Below are 17,240 nucleotides of genomic sequence, written 5' to 3' on the forward strand. Positions count from 1 at the left end.
AGAGAGTCTGGAACCTCTGATCTCTCTCATAACTCCGTTGTGTAACAAGCATAATAGCACATCTGTTCCTGTCTTTTACACAGGGTCTAACATCTGAATTATTACAACAGGATTTACAAGCAGTCTCTCACTGCTACAACTCATTCTCTCCCTCCATATCTTTTATTGTGATCATCATAAAAATTCTTGCAACAGATTTTTCATTTCATTCATCTGAGGTTTGACTCACAAAAGTTTATGCTAGAATAAACTTTGTTTGACTTTAAGGTGCCAGTTGACTTCTGTTTTATTAGGCTAACTGTTAAGGGATGTCTAATTCAATTTGCCATGCTCATTTCCTATTCTGAAGATGACCTGGCTAAGTTCTCTATTGCCTTCTTACTCATCGTCATATTTTCTTAGCCTTGGAAAGCATTACCAGGAGTTCCAGAAATAGTATATGATGGTATTTGTCAAACTTTTTGAAGTCATAGTGGAATTAAACAATACATGCACATAACCAAACTCTGATTGCCGGTTTTGTTAGAGAAAAGCTGCCTTAAGAGGAAACAATCTAAGAAAAGGGGGGCAGCTTCATCTCTTCCCTGCCCACCGCATTTCCACTTCACCCTTCCAACTGTTTTCTTCTATGTGAAGTTCAAAACATGTCTTGATGAGGATTAACACATTCTTAGAGTACTCCATTGGGGGTGCAATATATGGTGGCAGTGGAAAAGTGCCAAGCAAGGGAAGAGTTAAAAATACACCTCTGCCTAAGGTCTTCCTTCCATTCAGAGTCAAAGTGGTATAGCATTTAGAATTGTGGACTATGCCTCGGCAACTCCACATTTAAATTCTTGTTTGTTATCAAAAACTCTCTAATGTTACCCTTGAAGGATATGTGGGATAAAAAAATATTAAATGAGGTCCTCTCCTTTAAAAAAGAAAGCCACCCCTCCCCACAAACTTCTCAGTCCTACAATAAAACATCATCTTGCCCCTTTAATGAGTACACAGAGCTTAAGAACAGATACACAGCTGCAGCTCTTTGAAATATATGTGAATTTGTGAACTGAACATGAACTCTGGCAAGATATGAGATCTACAACAGAGCATGTATGACTCCCAATTCCTTGTGTGACCTTCCATAGAATAATACAGCAACTCTTCCTTTAAGAGTGAAGATATTACTAATGAAACGATTCTCTCCCCTCCAGGAACATCAGTTCATCCAATTCAGAGTAGCCATGACCACAGTTGAGAATGTAAGACATAAGAAAATTTAAAAAGTTCATAGTATATTCTTTCCCATAACTAATTCAGCACACTGATATATATCACACAACTGTAAACATTGGTGTTTGTAAGCATTCATGGTTACAATACCTGCTATCTCTTTCTGGGATTTCTTTAATGGCAATTCTGACTTGATTGCTCAGATCTCGTCCTGCATAAACAATCCCATAAGTGCCTTTCCCCAAAATGACTTGCTCACCATTTTCATCATATTCATAGTCATACTACAACAGAAAGAAAAGGAAACAGATCTGTGATTCCAGTATGTATGGAAGATACTCATGACATCACATCATCGCACTTAGTGGTTCCAAATCAATGAACTACAGAACACTGAATATTGTGGCATCACATATTACAATGCCAGAATCTGAAGCAACTGAATCATAACATCTTGATAGGCGCTGATTATTGAGGTAATGGGGTTTTTCTGTTTTGCTGTTGCAATGCACTGGGAATCAAGAAGAGCTGGAGTATATGAAATCTAGTATATGAGAAACTCCAATAGTAGTTACAGGATATGCTTACAAGTATAAAATGGCTGTGTCAAACCAATTTGCCAAATGACAACTCCTGGTATACCTGGATTTTAGACAATGAGATTATTTAAAAACATATCAAATGATCTCTCTCTCTCTGTTTTGCTTTATTTATTTATTCAAAATAACTAAAGCTACTTGTGCTAATAATCCAGTTAAGAAACAAATATTTCATTCTGAAGCACAAGAGAATTTCTTATGAAAGCACTCTGCTCTTTGTCTTGTTAATCATAATATTTAAAGAATTAACTTGAAAAATGTCCTTTGATTACTATTTTGCCCTTGAGAGCACACTTCCCAAAAGGATAGAAGTAATAAAAGCTTGGCTCTTACCTCCAGGGAGTCTCCATCACATTCTCCTTCCTCTGTGTTCTTCCCTATCTCTTCAGTAATACTGTTAACCATTTCAAAAAATCTGTCAAAATTTCATATAGAAGCAGAAGATAGTGTTACAACAGAATAAATCACAGTGCAAAAAGTAATCAGCTAAATGGCAAGCATAGCTTGGCTTCCTCTACTGCTGTTCTTATTTTGAAATTCTGAATAATATTTATCTTTGAGTGTTCTAGTTATTTAAAAACCATTGTAATATTGCACCAAATGAAAGGATAAATGGAAAAGACCAATTCTGGACTGTGGCACTTCAGACAAACATGAATGCACATGCAAAGGATCATTTTGGAGCTTTTCCATGTGAAAAAACCTACCTGAATGTAGTAAACTAGCAACAAAGAGAGAAACATTTACTCAGCTCCTTGTTTTGGTGCATTACTAGATAATATGAAATGAGGTTTTGAACTAGAGGCATTAAAACTGGTACTCTGTCTTGAAGCTTGAATTAGAATAGCCCCAAATTCTACTACTTCATTCTGTGTAATGTGTAGAAATGTACTTCATTTGAAAAAGAATGTGTTAACATTCCCAGTAACAACTTACCTTAATAAGATATTTTTATTGCTACATTATCTGTGGGTGCAAATTTATTCTGAAAATAATCTATAAGAACATAAGGAGAAGCCATGTTGGATCAGGCCAATGGCCCATGCAGTCCAACACTCTGTCACACAGTGGCCAAAAAAACTATGTGCCATCAGGAGGTCCACCGGTGGGGCCAGGACACTAGAAGCCCTCCCACTGTGCCCCCACAAGCACCAAGAATACAGAGCATCACTGCCCCAGACAGAGAGTTCCAACAATATACTATATACAATATACTATATATAAAATGCAGTTATATACAATATACTATGACAATATAATCTTTTTCATTCTTGCTTTAGCTTTGGGAGTGAGTTACGTAACAGCATGCACATATCTCACAGGCACAGGCTGAACACAACTTCTTCAAAGATGACCCCACAAACTGAGGCTGGATTATTAAGCAGCTACTCTTCACAGGACCACCTTCATGCAAGGTGTGTTGATGGCACATTTTCAAAAAATATTTGATACGGATGCCTCCTTGGAAATGATTCTAGATCATTCTAAGGATGTAAATGCATACGGTTGATTTCACTCTACATAGATTGCAGAAAGAAACTGACACTGTTTAATTTCATATTCCATTCTCAGTAAAAGACATTTTGCTGAACACATACTTTCTGCAGTGGTGCTCTGTACAGAAATAGATTTGGAAGTCATCTGAGTTGTGCAGCACATAAAGGAAACAGCATCGTTCTTCAAATTTTGAAATGCTGAAAGAAAATGAAATTAGTATGGTTGCTGATTTTGACACTACACTTCAGGCAATGTTCTGATTTCAACAAGAAAATAGCCATAAAGGTTGTGAAACCAATATTTTCTCCAATTAGTGACCCCCCCCCAAAAAAACCCTTCCTCGTTACAAAGGCATAATCTGTTATTACACAAATTTGCACAAACCATAGCTTGTTTTAGAAACAGGATCAGACCAATTTCTAGGCAAACCAGCATTTTCAACTGCAATTTATGTAGTATTTATGTAATAGTAAACTATAGTTTCCTGAAAACCAAAGGAGAGAAGAAATCCAAGCTTGAGGGGGGAGGGGAAATGAAGGGAATTTTCAGCACACCCAGTTTTCCAAACCATGATCTAAAGGGTCACAAATGTTATATTCAAAACGTGCCATTCACAAATTAGATTTCTCCGAGGATATTTGTTTTCCCCACAAGAAGATGCATGAGTATTCTATCAAGAAAACGTGTCAAACAAAATTTCATAGCACAAATCAGTACACACATACAGTATGAGGATATGCATTAGCATCTTTTTTGCTATATTAAATACACACAAAAGACCAGAACAAAGTATGAGTCCAGTGGCATCTTTAAGACCAAAAGAGTTTTATTCAAGGTATAAGCTTTTCTGTGCATGCACACTTTTTCAGATACAATGAAAAGGAAGTTACCAGTCTACACATATGGTGGTTTGTGTTGGTTGTAGTTCAATTGATTACCTGAACTGGTGGTTCATGCTGGTTCATGGTTTGCTTGATTTCCCAACCAGTTCATGGTTTGTTTGGTTCAGGAGGTGATAGAACAGCTCCCTCATGAGTTAGAGTCACCAAACTCACAGGACATCTTCAACTGGCTCTCCTCCAACAGCCCTCCAAGTTTGGTAAAGATTGGATTTGAGATGTCTGAGTTATAGCCCTCCAACGCAGGTGCCCTTAGGAAAGCTCAGCTCTAACTTCAGGTTCAATCCCTGAAACCACAGCAAGGAACACCTTCCCAGCCAGGAGATGTGTTTAAAAAATTGTCCCACTGTTTGTGTGTGGCGGGGGGGAGAAGTCCTTCAAAGCTTCCCCTAAATCAGCCATGCAGCAAACAACGACTGTACTAACTCTTCTCTCTTTGTGTTGTGAAGTGAAAGAGGCTAGGGCAGAATGTGGTATTACAGTTGTATATAATCTGCTCCCATAGAGCAGAATGAGGTCTTTGTAGTTGGCTCCCTTTGGTTGGCTGCCAATCAAGCTATGGACAACTGCTTTGGGATTTTCTAGGGCTCTCCACAAGTTCACCCCCAGTGTTGCCTAGGAATTGATTGAATTAGTGGCATTTTGGTTGGACAATGAACCACAAAAATGAACCTAATGAACCACCATGGAAAAAATTTGGTTTGTTTTTTGGTTCAGGAATGATGCCACCAAACGAACCGGTTTGAAAATAACCACAAACCAGTACGGTTTGCACTTGAACAATCGTTTATTTCTCAGTTCATGCTTTATCTTTATTAGAGGGTGAGCAGTAAACTATCATACTACTTAATGAAGATGTTTAACATAATCAATGACCAAACAGGAACAACAAGCTGAGTTTATGTGGTTATCATTTTTTGGGTTTAATTCCAGGGGGAAGGAATAAATATGTCCAAATTGGAGACTGATGAGCAGATGTATTCTTAATTGTGGAATACTTAAGAGTAATTAACTGAGACCCTGCCATTACTCTCCATCAAAGCTGCAGTCTCCATCAAAGCTTGTGAGCAAAAATTCTACTTTGTGAGCTAGTGGCATTAAAGTTGTGAGCTACTGCATAAATTATTGTGCTCTGGGGTCATCCTTCCTGAGCTAAGACAAAAATATGTTAGCTGGAAGCTAAAATTCTGTGAGCTAGCTTAGAGAGAACACTGGTCTCCTCCATCCATTTCCTTTCAACATGGAGGTGACCTTACAGCAGTATCTTCTTTTGCACCTTTAAGAACAATGAGTGCTAATGTTTTAGGCATGTTTCAAGTTTGTTTTTGTTTTTTTAAAAAATCCTTCGTGCTTGTGTCCTTTCTAAACTTTATATCTCTGATACCTAATTTTAAATAAGTACACACACAGCCCGGCCTGACAAGGCTCAGCCCAACAAGGTCTCATTTATGTCAGATCTGGCCCTCATAAGAAATGAGTACAACATCCCTGCAGTAGAGGTTGTAAGCTGCTGATACTGTGTTGAACTGTTTTGAATTCAGAGCTATAGGTGACCACCAATGGTGTTCTATTATTGTCTCTTTTAGGCCTGTCTTGCAACAGGTTTTCTCTGGGTACCATTCTGGCTTTTTGTTTTTAATAAAATTTACCTTTTCATAAAATAAATTAACAAAATAACTTACATGATTAATATTAAAAATTATATAGTGTTAAAAGATTATCAAAAGAAAAAAGATGATAAAACAAAGAATACATTGCATTAAATACATTGATTGAAACTGTTACAAAAGCTGCGGCACCCCACTGCTTACCATCCTCCACTGCGAAGACTGCCCATTTATACTCACTCTCTGCTTCCTATTACTCAGCCAGTTTTTGATCCACAAGAGGACCTGTCCTTTTACTCCATGACTCTCAAGCTTTCTAAGGAGCCTTTGATGAGGAACTTTATCAAAAGCTTTCTGGAAATCAAGGTAAACAACATCTATCGGGTCTCCTTTGTTCACATGTTTGTTCACCCCCTCAAAGAAATGTAACAGGTTAGTGAGGCAAGATCTTCCCTTACAAAACCCATGCTGAGTCTTCCTCAATAATCTGTGTTCATCAATGTGCCTACTCATTCTGTCCTTGATAATGCTTTCTACCAACTTTCCCGGTATTGAAGTCAGACTGACTGCCTGTAATCTCCCGGATCTCCTCTGGAACCCTTTTTAAAGATGGGGGTGACATTTGCTACCTTCCAGTCCTCAGGAATGGAGGCAGATTTCAATGAAAGATTACAGATTTTTGTTAGAAGTTCCACAAGTTCAACTTTTAGTTCTTTCAGAACTCTCAGATGTATGCCATCCGGACCAGATGACTTATTAGTTTTTAATTCGTCCATCAGTTTTAGGACCTCCTCTTTTGTCACCTCCATCTGACTCAGGTCTTTCAACACCCCTTCCAAAATTAGTGGTTCTGGGGCGGGCAAAAAGTTCTCATCTTCCACAGTGAAGACGGAGGCAAAAAATGCATTCAGCTTCTCAGCCATTTCCCTATCCTCCTTCAGTAATCCTTTTACCCCATGGTCATCCAAGGGCCCCACTGCCTCCCTGGTTGGTTTCCTGCTTCTAATATATTTGAAGAAATTTTTATTGTTGGTCTTTATGTTTTTTGCAATATGCTCCTCATAGTCCCTTTTTGCCTGCCTGATCACAGTCTTGCATTTGATTTGCCACAGCCTGTGTTCCCTTTTACTAATCTCACTTGGACTGGTTTTCCACCGCTAAAAGGAGTCCTTCTTACCTTTTACAGCTTCCATTACTTTGTTTGTTAACCATGCAGGCCTTTTCTTATGCCTGTTTGTGCCTTTCCTAACTTGTGGTATGTATTTTATCTGAGCTTCTAGGATTATAGTTTTAAATAGTCTCCAAGCTTCCCCAAGGGTTTTGACCGTAATTACCTTTCCTTTCAGTTTCCTCCTCACATGCCTCCTCATTTCAGTGAATTTACCCCTTTTAAAGTTAAATGTGGTTGTGGTGGTCTTTTTGGGCAACTCCCTATTTATACAAATGGTGAAATCAATAACATTATGGTCACTGCTCCCAATCACTTTTACATCTCTCACCAAGTCTTGGGCATTACTTAGGACCAAATCCAGGATCGCCCCACCCCTGGTAGGTTCTGAGACCGTCTGCTCCATAGCACAGTCATTGAGAGCATCAAGAAACTCAATCTCTTTCTCTCGACCAGAGCACATATTGACCCAATCAATCTGCGGGTAGTTAAAATCATCTATTACGACACAGTTTTTACCTTTAGCTGCTATCTTTAAGCCTTCCATCATATTATAATCGTCCTCTCTCTTTTGATTTGGTGGGCGATAACAAACTCCCATAGTTAAATTTCCTTTTGGGCCCTCTATTTCAACCCAAAGCATTTCTAAAAGGGAATCTAATTCTCTGACCTCAGTCTTACTGGACCACATGCCCTCTCTGACATATAGAGCCACCCCACCTCCAACCTTCCCTCCCTATCCTTCCGATATAACTTATATCCAGGAATCACCGTGTCCCACTGATTCTCCTCATTCCACCAAGTTTCTGAAATTCCCACAATGTCTATGTTTTCTCCCAACACTAAACATTCCAATTCACCAATTTTACTTCGAACACTTCTAGCATTTGCATACAAACATCTATAATTTCCCAGGCATTCTAGGCCCGCCACCTTCCTCTTGCCGCCTCGAGCCTCTGGCAGACAGTCCATACTGTTTGTCACCATCACAGTGGACAACTCTGATCTGTTACCCAGTAGAAAAATAGCAGCCAACCCTTCATCTCTTTGAGACGAGTCCTCCCGAACCAGAGACATTTCATCTCCTGTCGGCTTTCTCCCAAGATTTAGTTTAAAAACTGCTCTGCCACCTTTTTGATTTTAAGCGCCAGCAGCCTGGTTCCATCTGGGGACAAGTGGAGACCGTCTCTTTTGTACAGCTCCCGCTTGTTCCAGAAAGCATCCCAGTGCCTAACAAACTTAAACCCTTCCTCCTTATACCATCGTCTCATCCATACATTGAGACTTCTAATTTGTGCCTGTCTCTACTGCCCTGCACGTGGAACAGGTAGCACTTCTGAGAAGGCTACCTTGGAGGTCCTGGCCTTAAATCTCCCGCCTAGCCGCCTAAATTTTTCCTCCAGGACCTCACGACTGCATTTCCCCACATTGTTGGTGCCAACATGTACCACAACCACAGGCTCCTCCCCAGCACTGTCTTTCAGCCTATCTACTACACATGTAATGTCCGCTATCTTCGCACCAGGCAGGCAAGTCACCATACGGTCAGTACGCGGTTTTGCCACCCAGCTGTCTACTTGTCTAAGGATCGAATCACCAATTACCAACCCCCCCTCCCCCTGCCCAGGGATGGTTCCTTGGTGCGAAAGGATTCCCGCTCACCAACTGACGAAGAGGTCCCTTCTGAGGGCGCATTCCCCTTATCCTCAGCACAGTGCCCTGTTCCCTCTCAACCCATATGCTCTCTGGCAACAACGGGGCTGCTACGTTCAGAGCGGGGCTCATCTAATACGCCCCCGAGAGTCTTCCCCAAGTGCCTAACTGACTGTCTCTGCTTCTCCAGGGCAGTCACCTCAGCCTCAAGGGTACGAACTTGTTCCCTGAGGACCAGGAGCTCCTTGCATCGAGCACACACCCAACACTTCTATCCTTTGGGCAGATAGTCGTACATGTGACACTCAGTGCAAAACACTTGTATAAATTGATGGTGCGGTCTCATTTGGAGTACTGTGTGTAGTGCTGGTCGCCGCACCTCAAAAAGGATATTATAGCATTGGAGAAAGTCCAGAAAAGGGCAACTAGAATGATTAAAGGGCTGGAACACTTTCCCTATGAAAAAAGGTTGAAACGCTTGGGGCTCTTTAGCTTGGAAAAACGTTGACTGTGGGGTGACATGATAGAGGTTTGCAAGATAATGCATGGGATGGAGAAAGTAGAGAAAGAAGTACTTTTCTCCCTTTCTCACAATACAAGAACTCGTGGGCATTCGATGGAATAGCTGAGCAGACAGGTTAAAATGGATAAAAGGAAGTACTTCTTCACCCAAAGGGTGATTAACATGTGGAATTCACTGCCACAGGAGGTGGTGGTGGCCACAAGCATAGCCACCTTCAAGAGGGGTTATATATATATTTATATATATAAAACATGGCGGCGCGACGTGAAGCTCTGTTTTGAAGCTCCTATTATAACAGCAAATTACTGGGAAACAACCTTAAGCTACATCTCTACTCAAGATACCTATCCTACCTAACCAACTTCTGGAAAGTTGAGACGACTTTAGAGCCTATTCTCTACCGGTGAAAGCGAAAGCAACAGGAAAACTTCCTACCAGCTGGGACCGATGCGGGGCCGACGCTGGAGCCGGCGCCGAGACTGATGCCGAGGCGGGGGAAGGGCGGCGCAGCCTGAGAGCGAGAGCCGGTGCGGCTGGAGGACACGGCCCGATCGGGACCGGCTGGTTACCTGGAGCCGGAGTTCACTGGTTGGGGGCTTGGTGCAAGCGAGTGCGGGGCGCAGTCGGTGAACTCGACAAGGCCGGCGGTAAGGAGGGTCGGAGCGAAACAGGAGAAGACGGGGCGAAGTACCGCGGCAGCGGGGCTGCTAGTGGGACGACGGCCCCCCATCCCCCCACCTCTTTCCCTCCCCCTTCCTTGATGAGGGTTGTGGGGAAGAACCTGGAGTTGGAACAAACTGTGACGGCCTGTGGGGTGAGCTGCAATCAGAGGAGCAAAACGGTTGGATAATACGCTGCGCCCTGAGTAAGAGCCCAGCTCCCCCCCCCTCTCCCTCAAAGTAAGAACGAAGGTGCTCCTCTGCACTTCATGGGAACTCTACGAACACTGACGCACTTTAACACTGATGCACTTTGGAAACTGACTAACAACAAGAGAGAGAGCTTGCACTTTACGATTAATGTCGTTTGTCACTTTCTAATTATAGCACTTTATTCCTCAACTCTGAGTATTTTAACTACTAATTTTGTGATTGGCTATTTATTAACAAACTACCAATTTGTAATTAATCTATAGTTATTTAATTCGTATATATTGATTAGCTAAGTGGATTTATTTATGGCAACTTAATTGGAGATAGTTAGGGGGTAAGGTTTTTAATTAAGGAGCTTATAGTTTAAATTAATTTATTGTTAGCTAAAGAGTTACAGATGAATTGGGAGACGGACAAATTGAATAACTAAGGGTCATTGGTGGTTGGCTGGTGGAGGGCGAATTGCTATTGGTAATAATAGGGCTGAATGGGGATAGGAATAGACTGGTATATCTCTATAGCTCAGCCGGTTGATGAGCTGGTTCTTACCTGCAGGAGATGGCCGGCTCGGGGATTCCAGTGCTCCTGGGGAGCGGAAGGTATGACGGTGGGAGCAGGCAGACTAATAGGGGAAGGAGGCCGAGACATAGTAGTACTCGCCCACCTTCCTGCCTGTGTCCCATCCCGATGGTGACAGGTAGTGGGGCCAGGCGATTTTACCCACCTCCGGCACTGGTGTTATGTAATGCCAGGTCCATTAATAACAAGACTGCTGTCCTCCGGGATTTCTTATTGGAACAGGAGGCGAACCTGGCATGCGTGACCGAGACCTGGGTGCGCGATGGGGAGACCGTAGCTCTCTCCCAAATGGCACCCCCGGGATACTCGGTCTTTCACCAGTCCCGGACCAGTGGGCGGGGGGAAGGAGTGGCACTTCTCATACGAGAGGTTTACTCCTTTAGGGCTCTCCCGGCCCCGGAGATCAGGGGTGTTGAGTGTGTCGGCCTGATGTGGGACGTTGGGGAGGGGTTGGCGATCTGGCTGGTGTACCGTCCGCCTAACGCACCGGCCGGCGCCTTACCATCCCTGATGGAGGCCGCGGCGGGCTGGGCATTGGAGTACCCAAGGCTATTGGTCTTGGGTGACTTCAATGTTCATGCCGATGACGCGGCCTCCACTCAGGTGATGGAGCTGGTGTCATCCATGGCGACACTGGGACTCTCCCAAGTTGTTACAACGCCCACTCATTGGGCGGGGCACATGTTAGACCTGGTCTTCGCGGCGGGAGTTTTAGTGGACGATATGACTGCTAGAGCAGTGCCATGGTCGGACCACTATGCCCTTAAGGCCCGTGTGGGTGTGCCACCCCAAACCCGTTTAGGCAGAGAACGTATTTTAGCTCGCCCGCGGAGCCTGATGGACCCAGAACGGTTTGTGACGGCTCTACGGGATCCTGGGCCCCCTGGCGATTCCTTGGATGGTCTGGTGGAGTCTTGGAATGATAGACTCTCCAGAGCTATCGAAGAAATCGCACCTAGGCGTCCTCTACGCCCCCGTTTGAAGCCGACTCCCTGGTACAACCAGGGGCTGCGGCGACTAAAACGGGAACTCAGACGATTAGAGAGGCAATGGCGGTGTACTCGAGACAAAGCGACTCGAACATCCTATAGAGAGATTTTGAAGTCCCATGAGGTGGCAATCAAAACTGCAAAGAGAGCATACTTTGCAGCTGAGATTGCGTCCGCAACATCACGCCCGGCACAATTATTTAGTATAATTCGGAATTTAACAACACTGCCTCAGGGCAGACTAAATTGTAAGGAATTGGAGATTGGCTGTGAGGCTTTTGCGAATTTTTTTGCGGATAAGATCGCGTTGCTCCGCCTTGACCTCCCTGCCACATTGGAGGCAGTTAGCGAAACCGAGGCTCCGGGCCTGTCTTCGGATCATGTTCTGGATGGTTTCAGCCCTCTCAGTTTGGAGGAAGTTGACAGGATCCTCTTATCTGCACGCCCAACAACTTGTAAATTGGACCCGTGCCCCTCCTGGCTTATTAAATCTTGCCAGAGGGAGCTTAGATATCCTGTACGGGATATCATAAATAGATCCCTCGCGGAAGGGCAATTTCCAACACAGCTCAAAGAAGCGGTGGTCCGCCCCCTCTTAAAAAAAGCATCTCTAGATGCGACCCAATTGGCTCACTATCGGCCGGTTTCAAATTTGCCCTATTTGGGCAAACTTATCGAGAGGGCAGTGGCGATGCAGCTACAGACCTTCCTGGATGACGCTTCCGTCCTTGATCCTCTTCAGTCCGGCTTTCGCCTGGGCCATGGGACGGAGACGGTGCTGGTTGCCCTAGTAGATGACCTGCAACGGCATCTGGATCGGGGCGGTTCGGCGGTACTGATGTTGTTGGACCTATCGGCAGTGTTCGATACGGTCGACCATCGGTTACTTGCCCGCCGCCTCGCCGACGCGGGGATCCAGGGGTTGGCCTTGCAATGGCTTTCATCTTTCCTTGAAGGTCGGGGACAGAGGGTCGCGATTGGGGATGAGCTGTCCCGGAGGCACATGCTTGACTGCGGGGTGCCTCAGGGTACGGTTCTCTCCCTGATGTTATTTAACATCTATATGCGTCCCCTCGCCCAGATTGCCCGAAGGTATGGGCTGGGTTGTCACCAGTATGCTGATGACACCCAGCTCTATCTGCTCATGGGTGGCCGGCCGGTATCCGCCCCACAAAACCTGGACCGGGTGTTACAGGCTGTGGCTGGGTGGCTCAAACGGAGCGGGCTGAGGCTAAACCCAGCAAAGACAGAGGTCCTGTGCTTGGGCCGTCGCGGCCCGGGAGGGGAAATACCCCTTCCAGTTTTTGACGCACAGGGTCAGGAGCCTGGGGGTACTTCTGGAGCCTTCCTTAACTATGGAGGCCCAGATAGCAGCCACTGCCAAGTCCGCATTTTTCCTCCTTAGGCGGGCAAGACAGCTGGCTCCCTTCCTGGAACGTGACGATCTAGCAATGGTGATCCATGCTACAGTCACCTCGAGACTGGACTACTGCAATGCCCTCTACATGGGGCTGCCCCTGTGTCGAACCCGGAGATTGCAGCTGGTGCAGAACGCCGCCGCCCGGCTGTTATTGGGGCTCCCAAGATGGGAGCACATTCAGCCGGGACTTCGGGCTCTGCACTGGCTGCCAATATCCTACCGAGTTCGGTACAAGGTGCTGGTTATTACCTTTAAAGCCCTATATGGTCTAGGACCTGCCTACCTGAGGGACCGTCTCTCCCCGCATGTTCCCCAGAGAGCACTGCGATCGGGATCTCAAAATCTTTTGGTTGTCCCCGGGCCAAAGGAAGCCCGCTTGAAGACCACAAGGGACCGGGCCTTCTCTGTAATGGCTCCATTTTGGTGGAACCAGCTGCCAGAGGAGGTAAGGGCCCTGCGGGATCTTACACAATTCCGCAGGGCCTGTAAGACAATCCTCTTCCGGCTGGCCCACAACTAACCGGCCCTGTATCCCTGTATACTGACTACTGAATATTGATTATGGAATACCGGAATGCTGAAGACTGTATACCGAATCAGTATTTGAATTTGAATAGAGTGTAGCTTTTTATGTTAGTTTTATATATGTTGTAAGCCGCCCTGAGCCACTCGGTGGGAAGGGCGGGATATAAATCCCAGATAAATAAATAAAATAAATAAATAAAAAATATATATATAAAAAATTTTTTTGCCACTGTGTGAAACAGAGTGTTGGACTGGATGGGCCATTGGCCTGATCTAACATGGCTTCTCTTATGTTCTTATGTTCTGTTACCATAAATGTCATATATTTATTATATCTGGAGATTCAGAATGTCATTCTAGCTTTGTTAATCTGTTTCTTGACTTTATCATGTGGATATTTTAGTTCCAGGAAGGTTTGTTGTAGATCCATCCAGTGAGAATCTGTCTGTACCATTGGAGCAGATGTAGCTGAAGAGTTTGGTAGGATGGTAGCTAGCGGCATGTAGGTATGACTGTTGATCAATTTCCGGTATAAGGTGGTGTCTACATGTCCATTGTGTATTTTTACAGTAGTGTCCAAAAATGTATTTCTTCCATAGATTGATTCAGTGTCAGATTGATGGTGGGATGAAAGTCATTGAATGCCTGATGGAATACATCCAGGACTTCTTTGCCATGTGTCCAGACATTAAAAATGTAATCAATGTAACACAAGACAGGAATGACTTGGTGGGAGTTTAGGAAGTGTAAAGTCAGACATAAAGATGTTAGCATGCTGTGGAGCCATGCAAGTTCCCATGACAGGACCATTGATCTGAAGGAACAAGTTGTTGCCAAATCTGAAGTGGTTATGTGAGGGAGAAAATGGCACAGTTTGGTGGCAGTCAGCTGCATTGTTATCAGTAATCACATTTCTTATGGTTTGTAATCCATCTTTGTGTGGGATGTTGGTATATAGCGATTCTACATCCATGGACTCTGGAAGGTTGTTCAAATATTGTATTTTCCTTAGAAAGTCTGTGGTGTTGCTATCATAGCTAGGAGTACTGACAGCATAGGGTCAGTCCATATATTTGGATACTCTCACAGTGATAGTGCCTAGGCCTGAGACAATTGGGTGTCCTGGGTTGCCAGGTTTGTGTATTTGGGTAGAAGATAAAAGGTACCTGGTCTAGGCTCCTGTGGTATATTTGAAAGGATTTGTTCCTGAATATGCAGGGGTAATTCTTTTATAATCTTGTTTAGTTCTTTTTTTTTCGTTCCTGTGTGGAGTCAGAGTCCAGCTATTTGTAAAAAGCAGTATCTGAGAGCTGTTTTAGAGCCTCCTGGATGTAGTCTGATCTAGTCATGATGACAATGGCTTCACCTTTGTCTGTTTCTTTAATTAAAGTATCTGGATTATGGCCTTCATATCAGCATGGTTGGGATTCTGCAGCACACAATGTTGTTTATTGGTTTCATTGGTTTGGACTGAACAGCAAAAGCATTCTTCTTAGAGATTCAGCATAGGGTTGCAACCATCAGGAGGGGTCCATATGGAGTCTCTTTTTTGTAGCATTGTTTTGATGATATATGGCTATAAATTCATTGATGGGCTGGAGGGATGGTAGCTGTTCTTCAGTAGATTGTGTGATGGTATGGTGTGAAGATGCTGCCTGTTGTGTCTTATTCAGTTTCTTGCATATATTGAAAGATGTAGGTAGCAGAAAAAGGCTTCCAGATTTCCGCAGAACTGAATCATCTATATACTCACCAATCCCCCAAAAGGGACATTAAAAAGGTAAAGGTAATCCCCTGTGCAAGCACCAGTCGTTTCCGACTCTGGGGTGAAGTTGCTTTCACAACGTTTTCACAGCAGACTTTTTACAGGGTGGTTTGCCATTGCCTTCCCCAGTCATCTACACTTTCCCCCAGCAAGCTGGGTACTCATTTTACCGACCTCGGAAGGATGGAAGGCTGAGTCAACCTCAAACCGGTTACCTGAACCCAGCTTCTGCCAGGATTGAACTCAGGTTGTGAGCAGAGTTTAGGACTGCAGTACTGCAGCTTTATCACTCTGCGCCATGGTGCTACCAAAAGGGACATATATCCTCTTTTTTTGTTTTTGTTTTATTTGGAATAGGAGATTAAAATAGTAGATTGTAATGTAATGTATAGCGGAATGTAATGTAATTTGGAATGGTAGATTGGAATGTATCTCTCTGGTCTGGGGACAGGGGAGATCACCCCACTTCAAAGAAGATGCCACTGTAAGGTCACCTCCATGCTTGAGAGGAGACAGATAAGAGCGCAATGGCAGGTTCTCAGTTAATTACTCTCAGCATTCCACAGTTAAGGATACATCTGCCCATCAATCTCTAATTTGGACATATTTATTTCCTTCACTATGTTCTTCCCCAGAATTAAACCCAAACAAATTGAAACCATATAAACTCAGCTTGTTACTGGTCCTTGAATCTGTTAAACATCTTCATTAAGTTGTATGCTAATTTACTGCTCACCTTCTACCTATATGTATGGACTGGTAACTTCTATTTCATTGTATCTGGAGAAGTGTGCATGTCCATGAAATCTTATACCTTGAATAAAACTTTATTGGTCTAGAAGGTGCCAACATTGTTCTGATGCTTCAGACCAACACAGCTACCCTCCTGAATCTACACAAAAGACCATTTATTGAAAAGGCTTGACAAAACTAATATGCCTCTAGGTTTCTATGCCTCTAGGTTTCTATGATTTAGCAAAACTGGCTGGCAGAGAAAAAGAATTTAAACCACTTTCCAAAGATGATAACGGATACTGCTGCGTCATGATGAACACACAACTTCAGTTAATCACATTTTGTATCAGTTCTTTGTGACAAATGCTGTTCTCCTAAGAGGAAACTCATTTATTTACATAAATAGCTAGAAGGGCACACTTCTTTCTGACACATGTTTCCAAAATAGTATACCATTTTTACTATAAATGGGAAACAGCATTTTATGTTTCTAAATGGTTCCTGTTTTAAAAGACTGCTGATAAACCCTTATCTTTCTGAGCTATTCACCTATGTTCCCAGACTCAGTGTCTGCTTCCTTGTCTCTGTCTCTTGTGCCTTTTCTTTGAAGACTGAACCCTAACAAATTAAGACTGCCCAGACTTCGAGGGTAGAGCCAGGAGACTTTCCCATTCCAAAGAAACAATTTTTAAAAAAATATAGCAGTGCAGTTCCCCTGAATACAGTCTTCATTTCCTCCAACAATTTTTTTGCTTTTTGTTTCCCAACAGCTGCTAAATGAAAGTGAACACACTCACTACACACAAACACACACTCACTCACAAAGCAGCCAAAATAGTTTGCATACCCACACCTTTGTGATCTTACTGGGGCAATGGTATAGATAGCTTTACTCACCAGAGTTGCTGAATGTAACAATCTGCTGTATCTTAATCAACTGAAGAAGAGAGAGGCCTAGGGGATGGAGTTTTCCTCTATCTCATAATCAGGTTCTAGCTAATTCTTTACTATCTCTTTACTATCGCAAACAGCTTCTGAAAGCAATGCAAAATTAACAGAGGGACTGGGCTCTTTGTCTTCCTCTCTCACATATGTGGCTCTGCCTCCTTGCTCAGCCCCCTGCATACACACCCTTTCAAAACAGAAGCAGTTTGCAAGCTTCCACCCTGCTTGAGATCTAAAGGAAATCCTGGC

The 17,240-nt window shown here is 43.6% G+C and overlaps 1 protein-coding gene across 1 annotated transcript in view; it reads right to left on the minus strand.

Moving 5' to 3' along the window:
- The window catches only part of MAP3K5 (mitogen-activated protein kinase kinase kinase 5), a 208,598-nt gene that overhangs the window by 45,351 nt on the left and 146,007 nt on the right, over window positions 1-17,240 (minus strand). Inside the window, exons 13-15 of the mRNA XM_060240022.1 lie at window positions 3,413-3,508; window positions 2,148-2,229; window positions 1,366-1,499 (exon numbers count right to left, since the gene is read on the minus strand). Of these exons, the coding sequence (XP_060096005.1) occupies window positions 1,366-1,499; window positions 2,148-2,229; window positions 3,413-3,508 (312 nt within the window). The remainder of the gene's footprint in view (window positions 1-1,365; window positions 1,500-2,147; window positions 2,230-3,412; window positions 3,509-17,240) is intronic.

This window comes from Heteronotia binoei, chromosome 1 (assembly GCF_032191835.1).
Source record: "Heteronotia binoei isolate CCM8104 ecotype False Entrance Well chromosome 1, APGP_CSIRO_Hbin_v1, whole genome shotgun sequence".
Taxonomy (NCBI): Eukaryota; Metazoa; Chordata; class Lepidosauria; order Squamata; family Gekkonidae; genus Heteronotia; species Heteronotia binoei.